The sequence below is a fragment of the Chenopodium album genome, chromosome 24 (genome assembly GCF_948465745.1).
Source record: "Chenopodium album chromosome 24, dcCheAlbu1.1, whole genome shotgun sequence".
NCBI lineage: Eukaryota > Viridiplantae > Streptophyta > Magnoliopsida > Caryophyllales > Amaranthaceae > Chenopodium > Chenopodium album.
This window is the reverse complement of record NC_137857.1, coordinates 2,402,400-2,421,118: the sequence shown is the minus strand read 5'-3', so window position 1 is coordinate 2,421,118 and position 18,719 is coordinate 2,402,400. Positions and strand designations below refer to the sequence as shown.

General features: G+C 35.0%; 3 protein-coding genes across 4 annotated transcripts; 1 reads left to right on the top strand and 2 right to left on the bottom strand.

The window, feature by feature from the left end:
* Positions 1-847: 847 nt before the first annotated feature.
* Positions 848-1,938, bottom strand: LOC145611677 (MLP-like protein 43). The gene is made up of 2 exons (XM_081667027.1): positions 1,700-1,938; positions 848-1,325 (listed from the first exon to the last, which is right to left on the bottom strand). Exons 1-2 carry the CDS (start codon positions 1,887-1,889, stop codon positions 1,051-1,053), a joined length of 465 nt encoding a protein of 154 aa, XP_081523153.1. The 5' UTR covers positions 1,890-1,938; the 3' UTR covers positions 848-1,050.
* A 3,347-nt stretch (positions 1,939-5,285) lies between these two features.
* On the bottom strand, positions 5,286-7,137 carry LOC145612382 (MLP-like protein 43). Of its 2 annotated transcripts, XM_081667758.1 has the most exons (3): positions 6,876-7,137; positions 5,813-6,140; positions 5,286-5,558 (listed from the first exon to the last, which is right to left on the bottom strand). In XM_081667758.1, exons 1-2 carry the CDS (start codon positions 7,066-7,068, stop codon positions 5,860-5,862), a joined length of 474 nt encoding a protein of 157 aa, XP_081523884.1. In that variant the 5' UTR covers positions 7,069-7,137; the 3' UTR covers positions 5,286-5,558; positions 5,813-5,859. The 2 variants fall into 2 exon arrangements, with proteins under 2 accessions (XP_081523884.1, XP_081523883.1); XM_081667757.1 differs by having other exon boundaries at positions 5,286-6,140.
* A 1,642-nt stretch (positions 7,138-8,779) lies between these two features.
* On the top strand, positions 8,780-18,471 carry LOC145611990 (chloroplast processing peptidase-like). Its single transcript, XM_081667370.1, has 5 exons — positions 8,780-9,392; positions 17,046-17,183; positions 17,597-17,683; positions 17,777-17,844; positions 17,956-18,471. Exons 1-5 carry the CDS (start codon positions 8,883-8,885, stop codon positions 18,086-18,088), a joined length of 936 nt encoding a protein of 311 aa, XP_081523496.1. The 5' UTR covers positions 8,780-8,882; the 3' UTR covers positions 18,089-18,471.
* The last annotated feature ends 248 nt before the right edge of the window (positions 18,472-18,719 follow it).

Here is an 18,719-nt window from a genome sequence, read left to right as displayed (position 1 = left end):
TTTAAATGCTTAACTAACACCGTACCCCGGGACGTTCATTAGCAAGATCTAATTTTAAAAAAAAATTAACTTTTTGTAATTTTATTAATAGATTAATTAAAAATAATAATTAATCCATCTAACTTAATTGGTAAAGTTTTGGGTGAGACGGACTCACGTGAGTCCACTATCATGTTTTTGGTGTTGCGGGCCTCGCGATCGGGTTTAGTTAGCCCGCGCCTTTTAATTGGACTTTTGTTATTGAGCCCGGTCTCACGTGAGTCCGGTCTCACACAAAACCTTTTGAACTTAATTATTGAAGCTAAACAGCAAGCCCAAAATTATAGGCCAAGCATGCAATCAAAAAATTAAAAAATGAAGACATGAGAGATATCGTACAACAAAGTTAGTTTCATACCATCTCAATTAGTACTTAATACTGCGTACTCCTTCCGTCCCTAAATTACATTCCTGCTTCTCTTTATTATGTGAGGAATAAATGCTAGAAGTATAAAAACATGACATATATTTGGCAAACATTTAGGAGGTGTTTGGTTTAAGCATAATAGGTATAAGGTATGAGTTTAGAATGACCAAAACCCGTACCTTGTGTTTGTTTTTAGAAATTTTATTTTTCAAACCCATACCTCAAACCCCCAAGGTATGGGTTTTTGAAACCCAAGGGGGGAGGTGGGTATGGCTCATACCCATACTTTTAGGCTTAAAATTAAAAGAAAAACTATCAGTCATACATAAAAATCAAACACATTAAATCAAGTATCAAGTTCCAACCCCATACCGCCCAAGTTTCATTCCTCATTCCAAACCCATACCATTGTTTGAACCAAACGCCCCCTTACAACACAAATAGCAAAAACAGCTTAGAACACAATACATTAATAATACATATACATGGATAATCAAGGATTGAATACATGCATGCATGCCTTATTTAGTAGCAACATTTCTCACAGTTAACATTTATACAAATAAATAACATGGAAAGCATGCTACTTCTTACAACATTTTAATAAACATGGGGTACGTAATAACATAATTAATTTAACTTGTTTACTTTTGGCCATGGTGATGATCATCGACGTGTTTGATAGCATCAAGCCATGAGTCGAGCAGAGCAGATGGTTCGGGGACATCAGGATGCTTCTTTTCATACTCTAAAGTCCATTTAACTATGTTGGTTGCTTCATCCTTGGGTATCACCTGGCTTGCTCCATAAAAGGTCTTATAATCGTCCAAGAGATCGCCTTCGATCACTTGGTATTTGACATACTTCTTCTCCTCGTCTACCTCTTTAAGGACAGTCTTTGCCTTTTGAGGCTTCCCAGCTAAAACCATAATGATTATAAATTAATTAAATTTTGATTTGTGTAGCTATATATATATATATATATATATATATATATATATATATATATATATATATATATTTTAAATTTTAACGTACTGTATAATACAGAATTAATACGTTTTATCAAGACTAAATTGAACTATACTTATTATAGATTAAATTAAATTTGAATACTTTGTGAAATTATATGAAAATTTCTAAACGACTTACATATATATTTTAATTCTCTGACGTACAAGATTATCAATACAAAGTACGGAGTACATTTAATCAACATTAAAACGAACTATATATCAAACTATTTGTGTAAGAGAAAAAATAATGAAATAGATCGAAATAGCTAGAAGTTACCTAAAGTGTAGTTCCAAAGATGTGTAGAGCCAATTTGACCATGGTCACCCTCGTGCAGGTCGACGCCGTGCACAAAATGAGAGGCAGCATTAGAAAGATGATGAAGTTTATTCTTAACTATGTCATGGTGGGCATCTGCACCAGTTGCTCTAATCTCAACTTCACCCTCAAGCTTACGTAAACCACTCATGTTTCCTCACTACTTTACTGCGCTATGTAAATACTCTGAAATAATATGTATGTCCACAAAATATTATAGCTATTTATAGAACGAGATCATCGAGATATTAGATACTCGTATGTGACAACAATTTGTACGTATTTCCCATATACTCTTGTGTTACACCGTGTGTGTGAAAATGACATCCAAGGTCGCGAAATTATGCAATACTCTTTACACTACAAAATTCTAATTCTTTATGATAATCCATTAATGACGTGTTTAAATGTTGGCCCTAATATAATACTTTTAGTGATTGTCTTTAAGATTAGCTTGTCATAAAACATACTCAACTTTATACAAAAGAACAATCAAACTCTTTGCATGACTCAACTAAAATCTCAAACAAACATGCAATGACACTCGCAATTATTATTGGCTTTCGCGATTTTTTCATCGTAATTAGCTTTTGCGTAGAATAATTCTACGATGACCCCCTTCTAGGACGGGCTCTTGTTGGAAAATCCTGTCACAAACGACGGGTTTGCAAAAAACATCCCAACGTTTTTTTCATGTAGTGTTAATTTTTTAGATGAGAAAAGGTTCTACTCATTAATTAAGCTAAAACCTTTCGCGCATTGTCAACCCAGTTCAGATGAGTAGGTTGAATCCTTTGGGAGAGAGGGATTGCAAATTAGTAAGGGAATCCACCCCACCCCAAAGTGCTTCCATGCATAGTAGAATAATTTGATTTTACAATATTGTGATTGTAAGATACAAACCTTAGCTTCTTCTAGGTCATACATCAATTTGATTAGTTATTAATATTTGTTAATTTTTGTTATAAACATATAGGACCACTTTACACATAATAAGTACTATTGATCTTCAAAATTTATTTGATGAAAGGGGAGTTTGTGGATGCTAATATTGGTGTTGTACAAAACCTTTATTTAACAGTTGTACTAGACATGACAACGCATGATATATAATGTAGCATGTGGAAGATATCCCAATAAACAAAGTAGACTTGACAACATTAATATGAACCAAAATTTTGAGCTAATCAAAAATAGAATAAATACTCCGTAACTTAGGGTCTGTTCTCATTGAATGAACTCAGCTGAACTGAATTGAGCTAATTAAGCTGAGCTGAGCTGAACTGAACCGAACTGAAATGAATATTTTATAAAAGAAGGAAATTAGGAGTTGAGCTGAGCTGAGCTGAACTGAACTGAACTGAACTGAATTTCAACGTAAGATAATAGGGCCTTAAATTAATTTAATTTCTTTTCCAATATAAAATCAATTGGCCTAGCAACTATAGACATGAATAAACTCAAACCTAAATATAGACTTTACATTCCTAAATCCGAACCAGGCCGAATGACCTAGACTATGCAATTGCCAATTTGTGAGATTTCATTCCTTATAGTAGCAAAGACGACTAACACACAAATTAAGTGAGATTCCATTCTAAAACCGTATGGTAATAGCCTAATAGAAGGTACACTTATAACTTAAAATGACATAATGTTGTATCAAAGATTCGTAGTGTATGAAAAGACTAATTGTGCACTAACTATTGTTACCATACAAATTAATTGTATGGCCCCATGATTTTCCCTCGAATTTCACCATCATCATTTCACACCACATACATAGACACTCGTCATTTGGCTTAAATCATTTGTTAATAAAGAGACAATAGTATCAATGTCATTGATCAATAATTCTTCCTAGCTGTGATGGTCTTTACAATTATTCTTTGATGCAAACCTTCGAATTTTTTCATATTCTACTCACTATTTCACGAAATAATAAAATGTGAGTATATGTAATCTTTTATATAATTGCAAAGTGATTTAATCACAACCGTTCAAAACACCAATTCTCAAATCTAATTCATTTAATTAATTAATTTATTTATTTTTATTTTTTTTGCTATAACCTCCAATTAAATAACTTCCACTTCTCCATTTTTTTAATAACTTTCCTATCTTATATACCGTGTGTTAGCACAAATACTTTCTAGTCAAGATAAAGTAAAAGAGAGCTGAGAATGGACAAAGTAAGAGAGAGTGTGTAACAAGGGGGATGTGCAGGAAAAAAAAAACCTAATTTATTAAGTAAGAGTAAGGGTGGGAATAATGCTATTATTGTGGGGTAAAAGGGGTGATTAAACAAAAAAAAAAAAATCAATTATTAGAATAAATCAATTCAAGTCTTGATTAAACTGTTGTCAAGGTTAATACTCTATACTCATACTTGTGCCTCCATTTTACTTTTATATGTACAATTCACAATATAATTAATCAAGAAATGGATACATGAGCTACTACTATACATGCCTTGTTCAGTTAAAGTACCTCACAGTTCGTTCGTTGACGATTAAAATGGTGGTAATAATTAGTAGTATAAATTATACAAGGTATATTTTTAAATCTATGAGGCAATATCATCTCAATATAAATGGTACATACAACATACAAGTAGCATATTTTTTTTCTACCAACAAACATCACATTGTTGACCACTTTTCAATATCATCAATTACCACTTAGAGGTACACAATATTTAATGGTATAACACATGCTAAAAGTGGTTCAATTCCATCAAAATGTAAATTATATTATTATACTTTGTAGTTCATACAACTTCGTTACCATTGTTACATGCTCCCTACGTAGTTCATATAAACTTCCTTATTATCATTATTATTGCCGCGTACCAAATAATAATTTAAGTTATAAATACAAGCAACAAACTGATGAACTTCTTAGATTTTACTAGAGAGCCTATTGTTTACTTTTTTCCAGGGTGATGATCATCGATATCCTTAGAAGCATCAAGCCAGGCATCAAGCAAATCAGTTGGTTTAGGGATACCAGGATGCTGCTTCTCATACTATACAGTTTTCGGTATCCATACTCTATATGACTATATATGGTCACATTCAAGACAGCGGTATAAGATCAACTTCTCCTCATCAATCTCTTAATTTGCTACGTTACCATAGGCTTCCCACCTACAAAATTAATTGAATTAGTTTCAATTAATTCGGTTAGCAATTCTCGTGTTCTTGTAGCTAGAGTGAAAGGGTAGACAAGGGAAAGGGACGGAAGAAGAAGAAATGCAAGAGGAGGAAAGAAGTGGGCTTGCAATCTATTAAATGTGCGTCATATATGGGGCTGAAACTTGATTACTAATATACCTTTTTTTTTTTTTTTTTGATAAATTGTGTTTTTTAATATTGTTATTATGGAATGAATTTTTTTTTTCCGTTTTTATTTCATACATAGAAGTTTGATATAAGTCATACGAAATTGAATTAGAAATTGAATTTTTCAAGCTAACAAACATCAAAATGGTTAAATAGATTTTACGCATTTCAAATCCATATATCATAATTAAAATCTACGAGCCAAACCCATATTATATTCATTGTAATTAATTACTTACATACAGAATTGATGCATATAATACTAAGAATATAATAATTTACCGAGTATAGTTCCAAACATGGATATAGAGCCAAAATTACCATGTTCACCCTCTTGTAAGTCAACGCCATGAGCCACATTGGAAATATGATGAATTTTACTGCTAAACATGTCATGGTGGGCATCTGCACCAGTTTCTCTGATCTCAACTTCAATTCACCCTCAAGTTGGTAAGAATGATCACGTGTTCAATCCCCTACAACAATAATTGGGAGGAGAATGAAACCTAACCATCCAAACTAATCCTCAAATCCGGATGAGTCTAAGGGGTGAATCGGGTGGAACACCCAAAAAAATAAAATACCATTAACAGACCCGTACATAACATTTTTCATTAATAAATAACATATTGCATGCTAGAAGTGGTTCCATCAACACGTAAACGTAAACGTTAACGTGGGCATCTTATTTACATTATTATTTTTCGTAGTTCAAACACAAATTAATTACCATTATTGTTATATGTAGTTCGAAATAATTGGCTATAACTTGAGAGCCTATTGCTTAATTTTTCCATGGTGATGATCATCGATAACCATAGAAGCAGCAAGCCAAGCATCGAGCAAATCAGATGGTTCAGGGACACCAGGATGCTTCTTCTCATACTCTAAAGTCCACCTCACTATGCACCTTTCCTTATCCTTAGGTTTCACCTGGCATGTTGCAACAAAGGTCTTGTACTCATTCAAGACATCACCTTCAATAGCTCGGTATCGGATCAACTTCTTCTCCTCGTCAATCTCATCAAGTACACTCTTTGCTACCATAGGCTTCCCACCTAAAATAATTATTCTCAATGTATTCGATCTGTTAGCAACTCTTGTAAAAGGGTATAATAGAGAACGATCAAAGTAATTAAAAAAACAATAAGCGGACTCACGTTAATTTAATTGAAATACAGCCAATCCAAGGATAACTTTAACAAATTTTATGGTAACTTTAAACTCTTTAAGAGTAACCTTTAATTTGTAACGAGTTTAATTTGTTTTAACGTGTATTTTCTAATGAATATATGCTATAAAAACTAATATGATTAGGATTTGAATTGAATGAATTGTATTTTTTTTCTTTTTTATTTGATACCAAGAAGATTAATATAAATCACACGACACACCTCCTTCCTTGGAAAACTAGATCTCATACGTTGTAAGCTAAAGTACGGATTTGAGATTGAATTTACGCAAACATAAAAATGAATTTACGCAATCCAAATCCATATAGGCATATATAATACCTAAAAAATTCTACGAGCCACACGTACACACCCTTAATTAGTTAGACTAGTTATAGTTAGATCACCTAATAAAGAATTAGAGGTGTCAAAAGCACACCCAACCCGACCCGATTCGAAAAATATCCGATATAGATATGCACTGCATGGACATAATAATTTAGTATGACTTAACTTTAAAACTTACCTGACCCGACCCGACCATATTAGACCCGATCCGATCATCCAAATTGACACCCCTATAAAGAATAAATAAGCTAATAGAGAAAAAGAATAAATTACCTAAAGTATAGTTCCAAGCATGTATAGAGCCAATAATACCATGGTCACCCTCGTCCAAGTCAACGCCGTGCACAAAATGAGGGGCAACATTGGAAACATGATGAATTTTATTCTTGAATATGTCATGGTGGGCATCTGCACCAGTTTCTCGAATCTCAACTTCACCCTCAAGTTTACGCTTTAGATTACTCATGCTTTCTCACGTATTATGTACAAGTAAAACTTCAGCGTAAATCCCACATACACAACTCAAATGTGTATATGACAATATGATATGCATCTTTTTTTTATAGGAGGACAAGCTAAGTGTGCCTTATAGAGTTGAATCACTTTTAAGAGAGCAGGTATAGTGTCATTAACCAATGTGTCCCACATGGTAAATTATACTAATATTAACGAAAATTACAATTAATAACATGAATCTACACTAATATAATATAAGGTGTTTCTAAGAATCTCGATGTGCCACGTAATCCCTTTTTATTGCGTAACATTACTGGATAATAAAAAAAACATGACGATAAGAAGGTTCAAACCTGCAACCTCTTATAATAAATTATTATTATTTTACCATCTGAGTCAATTATCAACTATGTTAATAATATGTAAAAAAAAAATTGATTATATAAGCGCAAACAACACAGTTCGATTAAAAAAAATACTCAAAAAATAATTTAATTTTAGTTTTTTAATGAAAATTTTCGATTAAGACAAGTCTTTTAAAAAAATTTATCGATTGCACATTTATAACAGTAGCAACCTGTGGCAACGCTCGGACTACATAGTTATTGATGAAATGCATAAGATAATTGATAAGAATTTGCTACTAAATGAAACAAATTGACACTAATTACCCTATAAAGATAAAAACTGACAGTATATGGATTCTATATGTCTGAATCCCTACCTTTTAAAAAGTATGAGTAATGAATAGTGTTGAGACTATTATGAAAATGTATATTTATGTATTTACCCCTTTTAAAAGTATGACCATATTTTATGAATAGTGTTGAGACGATTATGTCCCTAAAATATTTATTTACATATTTGCGCTCATTAATGTTAATTGTTTTTTGACTCTTAAGATTAACGTGTGGACATTTATACCCCTAAAAATATCTGTTTACATTTTTTCCATGATTAACGCTAATAACAACGCCAAATCGAAAGAACTTTTCGGCTTTGACGCGCGCATTGCGCGCATTAGCCGCCCCAATTTTCTTAAAATTATTAAATACTTCATCTGTCTCTTTAGGTTTAACACTTATGGGCAATTTTTCACGGGAACTAAGAAAGTGAAAGAAGTAGTACCGGTAGTAATACATCAGAAAATGAAATTTACATACGCGGGGTTTGTAAAAAAGTAGAAAGAGAAATTAATAAAAGAATGTGGGAAAGCAAATTTATACAGAAGCTAATTTTGCAGAAATAGTGTTGCAATTATAGAGTATTTTAATGCAAATGTGGCCATAAGGATCAAACTTAAAGGGGCGGATGGAGTATTTTGTATTAAAAGAGTTCTTTTTAAGATTTTATAATCTTGAATATCTATCAAACCCCCAACTAATGAAATTAAATTCTATTAATTTCTTTGATAGATTAATTTCTATCAAACCCCCAACTAATGAAATTAATTTCTTTTCAAAGAAAAGAAAAAGTGTTAGGGGGTTTGATAGAATTTCTTTGATAAAGAAAAAGGTTACATGGGCCAAAACTTCTAACAGGTAAACCCATTATTGATTAGCCGTCTTAGCACGTTAGATCATTTAAGAGTGGATGATAAGATAAAAGAATCTCCGTTTTATAATGTCTCTAATGGAATTTAATCTAGCCTTTTGGTGTGAGATAGTTCAAATTTGCAAAGATAAACTACATTGATATGTTGAAAATGTATAAAATCCTATATTTGCAAATAAAAATTCAAACAAATGTGATTTTTTGTTAAATGGGATGAGTAATAATTAATGGTCGTAGCGGCTAAAATTCACAAATCGGAGATTCATCAAGATGACACCTTTACACCTACTCCCTTCAATCTCATCCACCTATACAAACCCCACCTCAAACAAATTCCCCAAATCCACCAAAAACCCTAATTTCATCATCTTCAATCTTCATCCCATCTCAAAATCCCTTCAATTCAACAAAACCCAATTCAATTCCTTCCTCAAATCCCCCAATTCTCTCTCCTTCAACCCTCTAAAACCCTTGAACAGTCTAATTTGCAGGAGTCTCAAAGAGTCCCAAGATGACACCAAAACAATTGTACCACCCAAAAGTGGCGGAGGAGACGGCGGTGATGGCGGCGGAGATGGTGACGGAGATGACGGGAAGAAGGGGGATTCCTCTGGTTTGTTGCCTGAGTGGTTGAATTTTACTTCTGATGATGCGAAAACTGTTTTTGCTGCGCTTGCAATTTCGCTTGCTTTTAGGTCGTTTATTGCTGAGCCCAGATATATTCCTTCTTTGTCAATGTATCCTACTTTTGATGTTGGGGATCGACTTGTTGCTGAAAAGGTGAGATTTTCACTGTATTTTTCTGGGTTTTAAGTTTGTGTTTTGTTTTGTTGTTCTTAGAATTTGGGTGCTTTTGTTGTTTAATTGATTGTTTATACTGTCTTTGAGCTTCCCTGAATTATGTTAGTTTGTTTTCTAATGTTAATTTATATGTGGAGGTCCAAATTAATCATTTTACTTGCTTGATTGTGTGGGGAGGATTAATGTGGAGGAGATTGTAAATTTGCTGAGGGGTTTCTGATTTTGCTAATTAGTTCTGATAGAATGTGAATGTGACTATAGCTGTGTTGTTTGAACTTCTAATACTGCATTTAAGCTGTTATGCAAGACCGTGAAGTTAGCGTTTGAAATCAAGAGATAAGAATTGAGTGAAATTGCACTCTCTTAGGAAAAGAATATATGAAGTACTTCGTAGTAAAGTTTGTTTGAGGAACAGTGTGGGATTCTGCTGAAGCTTCTACCTTGATTAATTACTTATGCTCATTGATCTTATATAGTTATATTTGGTTAACAGAAATGAGAAATGTAATCACAGGAACAGGGGATTGTGAGAACACAAGTTTTATAAATATAATTAGGAAAAGTAGAATTGTGGAAAACTCAAGCTGGAAATTATTAATGTTAACTAGAAATATCAATTTTATTTTGTGTGCTATTAGAAAATAATACAAAACGGTATTACAGCTAATTCTTTTTACGGAGTATTAAAAGAGAGATTCTTTTTGGGAGTTTAAAGATCCATCAGACTGAAGTACTTGCTGGTCATCTAAACTAGTTTCCACAGTTTCTTGGAGTTTCCTAGTTTCCCTAATGAAAAATGTTATCTTCAAGAAAAGTGTTTGTTCACATAGCATCCAAAATATAATTTACTTTTTGGCAATTGTGCAAGACCAAGAGGTAAGTGCAAGGTTTAAAATCAAGGGATTGGAATTTAGTGAAACTATACTATAATAGTAAAGAACTTGTAAAGAATGTTTGAAGGGCGTAGTAGGATTTCCATGAGCTGAAGCTTCTACCTTGATTGGTTACTTATGCCCATTGACTTTGCATTTGGTTTACAGAAATAAAATGTGAAAGCATAAGAACAGGTAATTTCGCAGAGTTTCTTCGAGTCTTCTAATTTCCCAAATGAAAAATGTGATCATCAAGAAAGTTTATGTGCAATGGCCGTCCAAACTGCTCGTATATTTTACTACTACCTCTGTCCTACAAGGATTAGGTTAAAACTTAAGTGATAAGGAAGCTTGCTGGATACTTCCTAGTATTATGGTCACTTGGCCTTAGAGAGGCCTTAATGCCATGCTGGATATTTGTAACTAAAGCTGTCAAAAACTGACCCGACCCGAGAACTCAACCTAAACCGACAATTATTATAACCCAACCTGTACCCGGACAATGGGGTGAAACTAGTGACTTGTAACCCGAACCTGCTCCCGACTTGAGAGTAACCGTCAACCGATTTAATCCGACCCTACAACAATCTGAACCCAAACTAGTACCCGACCTAATCCCGACCCAATTAGAACCTATACCCGAGTCATGGAAGGTTTAATAAAATTTATATGCCTTTTGTTCCACTTATATACGGGTACAAATCTATAAATCCACAATTTGATTCAGCTTGTATACCTTTTGTTCTCTATTACTCATATATAGGTTTAATAAAATCTTGATAATGCCGATCAAATTATGGAAGGCATAATTATATAGGTTCAACTTGAGCACATCGATATTTATTGGAATTGAACTTGAACAAAAACCTAACTTAACACTAATTTGAACCCGAATATACCATCTATTAACCCACTCAAACCCATGGTTCGAAAATGCGGTTTTGGTCACGATTGCGAAATCGGTTGCGTAATTCGGTAATAAAATTGATGCGTTTGTTGCGTATCGCGTCGCGGTTTTGACACAAACTTTTTTTTTTATGTTGATTGTGAATAAAAGTAATATGATTTTTCTCATAATATTTGAAAATTTTATATTCTTATAAATACTAATTAATATTGCTAATGGAGTACATTTTAAAAATTAAACCGTGTAGTACATTTTAAAATTAAACCCCCTAATGTGTGTGGTAGACTAGTAGTAATTGAAAAGGGGAAAAAGGGTTGGGGTCACATGAGAAAAATAAAAAAGAAAAGAAGAAGATATGGGGGAGCCACCTTAGTAACCAGCTGGTGGGGTCAAATTTCAAAGAAAGATAAAAGAGTAACCTTTCCGGCTGTCATGCAATCCCCTCCCAACCACATGTTATTTTTTCAATAAAAATATCTTTATGCTGCAAAACAATCGACTTTAATGGAGAACTCGGAAGCTCGCTGGAAAAGCACATAATAATCTCGCAATATCTCCAGAAAAAGCCCTAATTCGCTCCCTACCTCTATTGCTTTAAGACTTGCGTGTCGCCGTGTTGTTTAAGCCTTTATAGATATTGTGCTTGGCTTGTTTTAAAGCATTCCCATCAAACCAAGAGACCCCTAAAGACACCTTCATCCCGTCGGTTCTGCTTGTGCCCGCTTCAAAGTATTGGCAGTCACAAGCCCCCGACTCCGCACCCGTTGTCAACATGTGCCATCTTGAGATACCTTTGGTCCGTGTTGCTGCATGCTCACGAACCTTTGTAATTTTTTTGATATTTTTCCGTCCGGAAATAAAAATTGTCGAGATGTTTACCATGGTCCCTAATACCCTCTAGGAGTCCAATTGGGTCGGTGGAACCATCCAATATGCCCTTAAACGGTCATTTTAGCCGTTCACAACTTGTAATGATTTCGTAAACTTACGCCTACCATGGATATTTATGACAACATATAATGATCATATGTGGTTTCAAACGGCATTATATGACCCCGAAATGTATCCTTTATGGTCTCAAGGCTTTTCGCCACCGGGCTCCGAAACCTCAAAATTTCCTCAAAAAGCATGGATTATAGCCTTCAATTTTGTAATTTTTTGACCTTTTTTCTTTCCACCGGAACTAAAAATTACCGAGATGTTTATCATGGTCCGTAATACCATCCGGGAGTACAATTGGGTCGGTATAACCGTCCAAGCTCTTAAACGGTCATTTTACCCGTTCACGACTTGTAGTGATTTCGTAAACTCAAGCCTACCACGGACGTTAATGACAACACATAATGATTATGTGTGGTTTCAAACGGCATTATATGACCCCGAGATGTATCTGTTAGGGTCTCAAGGCTTTTCATCTCCGGGCCCCGAAACCTCAAATTTTTTCTCAAAAAGCATGGATTATAGCCTTCAACTTTGTAGTTTTTTGAATTTTTTTTCGCCCGAAAATAAAAATTGCCGAGAAATTTGCCATGGTCCCTAATACTCTCCGGGAGTCTAATAGGGGTCAGTGGAACCATCTAATACTCCCTTAAACGGTCATTTTACCCGTTCACAACTTGTAATGATTTCATAAAATCAAGCCTAACACGTACATTTATGGCAACATATAATTATCATATATGGTTTCAAATGACATTATATGACCCTGAGATTTATCCTCTAGGGTTTCAACACTTTTCGCCATCGAGCCCCGAAACCTCTAAATTTCTCAAAAAGCGTGCATTATAGCCTTCAATTTTGTATTTTTTTGACTTTTTCCCGTCCGAAAATAAAAATTGTCGAGATGTTTACCATGGTCCCTAATACTCACCGGGAGTCCAATTGGGCCGGTGCAACCATCCAATATGCCCATAAACGATCATTTTACTCGTTTAAAACTTGTAGTGATTTCGTGAACTCAAGTCTACCACAAACGTTTATGACATCATTTAATGATCATATATGGTATCAAACGGCATTATATAACATCGAAATGTATCCTTTAGGGTTACCAGGCTTTTCGCCACTAGGCCCCGAAACCTCAAAATTTCCTCAAAGAGCGTGGTTTATATCCTTTAATTATGTAATTTTTTTTGACTTTTTTTCCTCCGAAACTAAAAAAATGCTGAGATGTTTATCATGGTTCGTAATACCCTCCGGGAGTACAATTGGGTTGGTGGAACCATCCAATATGCCCTTAAACGTTCATTTTACCCGTTCACAATTTGTAGTAATTTCGTAAACTCAAGCCTACCACATACGTTTATGACAACACATAATGATTATATATGGTTTCAACCGGCATTATATGACGCCGAGATGTATTTGTTAGGTTCTCAAGACTTTTCGTCTCCGGGCCTTGAAACCCCAAATTTTCTTCAAAAAGCGTGGATTATAGCCTTCAATTTTGTAATTTTTTGAACTTTTTTTCGCCCGAAAATTAAAATTGCTAAGATGTTTGCCATGGTCCCTAATACTCTTCGGGAGTCAAATTGGGTCAGTGGAACCATCTAATACGCCCTTAAACGGTCATTTTACCCGTTCACAACTTGTAATGATTTCATAAACTCAACCCTACCACGTACATTTATGACAACTTATAATGATTATATATGGTTTCAAATGGCATTATTTAAACTCGAGATATATCCTCTAGAGTTTCAACACTTTTCGCCATCAAGCCCCAAATTTTCTCAAAAAACGTAGATTATAGCCTTCAATTTTGTAATTTTTTAACCTTTTTCCGTTCGGAAATAAAAATTGTCGAGATGTTTACCATGGTCTCCAATACCCTCAGGAGTCCAATTGGGTCGGTGGAACCATCCAATATGCCCTTAAACGGTCATTTTAGCTGTTCACAACTTGTAGTTATTTCGTAAACTCAAGCCTTCCTCAAATGTTTATGACAACATATAATGACCATATATGGTTTCAAACGGCATCATATAACCCCGAGATGTATCCCTTAAGGTCTCAAGGCTTTTCGTCACCTGAAACTTCAAAATTTCCTCAAAAAGTGTGGATTATAGCATTCAATTTTGTAATTTTTAACACTTTTTTCCTCCTGAACTAAAAATTGCCAAGATGTTTATTATGATCCGTAATACCTCCGGGAGTACAATTCGGTCGGTGCCAATATGCCCTTAAACGGTCACTTTACTCGTTCACGACTTGTAGTGATTTCGTAAACTCAAACCTACCACAAACGTTTATTACAATACATATTGATTATATATGGTTTCAAACGGCATTATATGACCCCGAGATGTATGATAGAGCGTTAGGGTCTCGAGGCTTTTCGGCACCAAGCCCCGAAACCTCAAATTTTCCTCAAAAAGCGTAGATTATAGCCTTCAATTTTGTAATTTTTTGAACTTTTTTTCGCCCGTAAATAAAAAGTGCCGAGATGTTTGCCATGGTCCCTAATACTCTCCGGGAGTCAAATTGGGTCAGTGAAACCATCTAATACGCTCTTAAATTGTCATTTTACCCGTTCACAACTTGTAATGATTTCATAAACTCAAGCCTAACACGTTTTATGACAATATATAATAATCATATATGGTTTCAAATGGCATTATATGACCCTATCCTCTAGGATATCAACACTTTTCGCCATCAGGCCCGAAACCTCTAAATTTCCTCGAAATGCGTGGATTATAGCCTTCAATTTTGTAATTTTTTTTGACCTTTTTTCGCATGAGAATAAAAATTGCCAAGATTTTTACCATGGTCCCTAATATCCTCCGGGAGTCCAATTGGGTCGGTGGAACCTCCCAATATGCCCTTGAAGTCATTTTACTTGTTTATAACTTGTAGTGATTTCGTAAATTCAAGCCTACCACGAACGTTTATGACAACATACAATGATCATATATGGTTTCAAATGGCATCATATGAGCCCGATATATATCCCTTAAGGTGTTAAGGCTCTTCGTCACCGGTCCCCGAAACCTCAAAATTTCCTCAAAAAGCGTGGATTATAGCCAGAGCTGTCAAAAACTGACCCGACACGAGAACCCGACCTTAACGGACAAAGATTTGAACCCAGCATGTACTCGAACTTTTGGGTTAAACTAGTGACCTGTAACCTAAGCTGAACCTAACGTGATCTTAGCCGAAAACCCATTTGATCCAATACTTTATGACCTGAACCCGAACCTGCCCCCGACCTGATAGTAATCGTCAACCGAAACAATCCGAACTTGAACTAATACCTAGCCCAATCAAAACATGAACCCGAGTCATGGAAGGTTCAATAAAATTTTATATACCTTTTATTCCGCTTTGGTATAATTATGTAAACCCTCAATTCGATTTAATAAATTCTTTTGTTCAGCTTATATACCTTTTGTTCTCTATTACTCATATATAGGTTTAATAAAATCTTGATGATCCTTGATCAAATTATGGAAGGCGTAATTATATAGTTCAACTTGCCACATCGATATTTATTAAAATTAAACTTGTACCAAAACTCGACTCAACACTAACCCGAACTCAAATGTACCATCTTGTTAACCCATCCAAACTCGACTCTACACAGCCCGAACCTGAAATTGAACCGATCTGATTTTAAGTTGAATTGAACTCGACCTATATCCAAAAAGGTGAACGACCCGTTATAACTTGAACTGAAATTGACCCGACATTGACCCGACCTGAACCTGAACCTGATCTGAAGCTAGATTGACTCGACATAACTTGATTTTGATTTAACCCAAGACTTAATTTGATCCGACCCAAACCCGATTTGAATACCCGAATTGACAGCTCTATTTGTAACCTTCCTTGAGATTGGTTTGGTATATTGATTTGGAACTTATGGTAATGGTAGAACCTTTTGAGTTGACCCCCCTTTTGATCCAGGGTTGGAATAAGGATAGAACCAAGATCATTGTATGTTTTGGTTAAGTAATCAAGTGTACTTGTATCCCGTTAGATCACCACCTGCTAACCTGACTTAGCTTGCTACAGAGATTGGGGAAGGAAAAGGGAGGTTGGTAGAGAGGGACTGAAAGAAGTTCTGAATGATCTTGCTTGGCTACTGGCGCTGCTGGATCAGCAGACTAGTATGGGATCAGGCGAAGGTCAGTTAGGCCTCATGAAAAAGGTTGGCAAGGGTGGATGACATAGGTGGGGGATAGGGGAAGGATGTGAGGTTGGTTGCTAAGGTTGAGTGGGTAAGTTGGCCAAGAGAGAATTTAATATACTACTTAATGTCTTTAAGAATAATTAATTATATCACTATATGTATATCACACTGATCCCCCATATCTTTTTACTTATTCTTCAGGGTTGCTTATTTGCTTCTCATCAATTTTCCTCTTTATTGCCTCAAGTGTTAAGTGAGCTTAACCCCAGTACCTTATCATGGTCACTGAAGAATTTAATACAAAAATAGAGTGTAGGTCTCATAGATGACTACTGACTATGATATGTGTGTAGTTTGTAATTGTATAGTGTCAATTCTCCATGTTAGCTTATAAATATAATAAGAAAGGAATTCGTGTGAGGGACGATGAATCAAGCTTAAGAAAATGGTTCCTGTTGGAGTCAAATAAAATAATACATGTATCAGTTCAATGCCGCTGTTTAGTTAATTTGTCAACCTAATCGTGTTGGATTAAGGGTTTTTGTCTCCAATTATCTATAGTATGTTTGTCATTAACTCTTTTATAGTTTTATTTGGTCGGGCTATGAGTGTAAATTTTGTACGTCTTATATTTTACTGTGCTGCTAGTTTTTGAATTTTACATTCCAGGCTTCCTCGTTATCCATAGTATAATTGATATTTGTTTTAGAGATTTTCAGGTGTCATACTATTTTCGGAAGCCTTGTCCCAATGACATTGTAATTTTCAAAAGCCCGCCAGTTCTTCAAGATGTTGGCTATACTGATGATGATGTTTTCATCAAAAGAGTGGTTGCTAAGGCTGGTGATACTGTCGAGGTATGGGTCAGTCTTTAGCTTGGTATTAGTGTTTTTATAAAGGTGAAAAATTGTCCTAAAAAAATATATACTGTATGACTTGAAAAAGAACAACTTGCTTATACAGTTATACCTGGTAATCAATCTATGGCCAGAGAGAACAAATATAAATATGAGCATTCATTTTAGCCATTCTTCCAACATGTTCTTTCCTGCCTTCAGCAGGGGAGAGGGGGTCGAGGTAGATGGGAATCAAATTTATTAGACATTTTTTAAATCAATATCATAGTTGTGAAAGGAGACTGTGTGTGTGTGTGTGTGTGTGTGTGTGTGTTTTAATCGTGAATTTAATATTGCCCTCCATGTTGAATATGTTCAAGAAAAGACTGCTAACAATGTTAAGTTTGTTCTCATATTAAAATTATTGACTGCAGGTGAAGGATGGAAAGTTATTTGTAAATGGTGTTGCGAAGGATGAAGGATACATATACGAATCTCCCAAGTACAACATGACCCCAATAGTAGGTCTTCTTTCAATATGCTTGACAATTTTCGCCTTCTAAAGAGTGCATACTGATTCTCTGCCTGTGTTTGGTTATATTCGATATGTGCAGCGTGTGCCAGAGAACTCAGTTTTTGTGATGGGTGACAACCGCAATAACAGCTATGATTCCCATGTCTGGTAATTTTCTCCTAAAATTCTGGTGTATGATACTGTATTGTCAACTATGTGAATTACATTGCTGCAAGTCGTCTGTAATATTGCTGATTACATGTTGCTTGATTTGGTCAGGGGTCCACTTCCTGCCAAGAACATTATTGGAAGATCAGTCTTCCGATATTGGCCTCCTAATAGGGTAGGGAGTACAGTTCTTCCAGGAGGCTGTGCTATTGAAAAGCTGGAGAGCCCTTCGCCAGCATCATAGAGAGCAATTTCTCTTATTATAAGACAAAATTGTCCTGATTGGTTCAGCATTTCATTTTGCTATCGGACCATCTACCTTCTTCAGCCTCCAAAGGCATTGGTTTTTGACAGCTTTGTATGGCAGAAGTAGTGGTGTTTGCTGGTCACACTTTGGAGGCCCCATTGGTTGCTTCTTGTCTAAATGCGAGCAACGGTAGAAACCATTGGATGAGAAGATCATCTAGATAGTATGACTCTGCAGTTGATCTCTTGAATTTATTTCAGTAAATCTGTATCAAGTGTCTCATAGAAGGCTAGAAGCTGTTATCATGTTCATTTTTACACTATTGTTAGATAATGTAAATTTGAATCAACTAATGATTGAATTTAGTTGCATTATTTCTACTGACTTTAATCTAAGCTAAATACTTTATTGAAGGTGGAACAATCTTGTTATGCCGGGTTTGTCCTTGTGTCATGACCTTAGCCAGGCATAATTTTTCAGGCATTGTGTTATGCCTCAATCCAAACCTCAGCCCGCGCCACGACTCACACTCTTCGTTATGGGTTTTTGTGAATGCAATTATGGTGTAAATAAAAAAAAGACAAGGGATTTACATCTTTTGAAACAACGGAACAATCAAAATATTCAT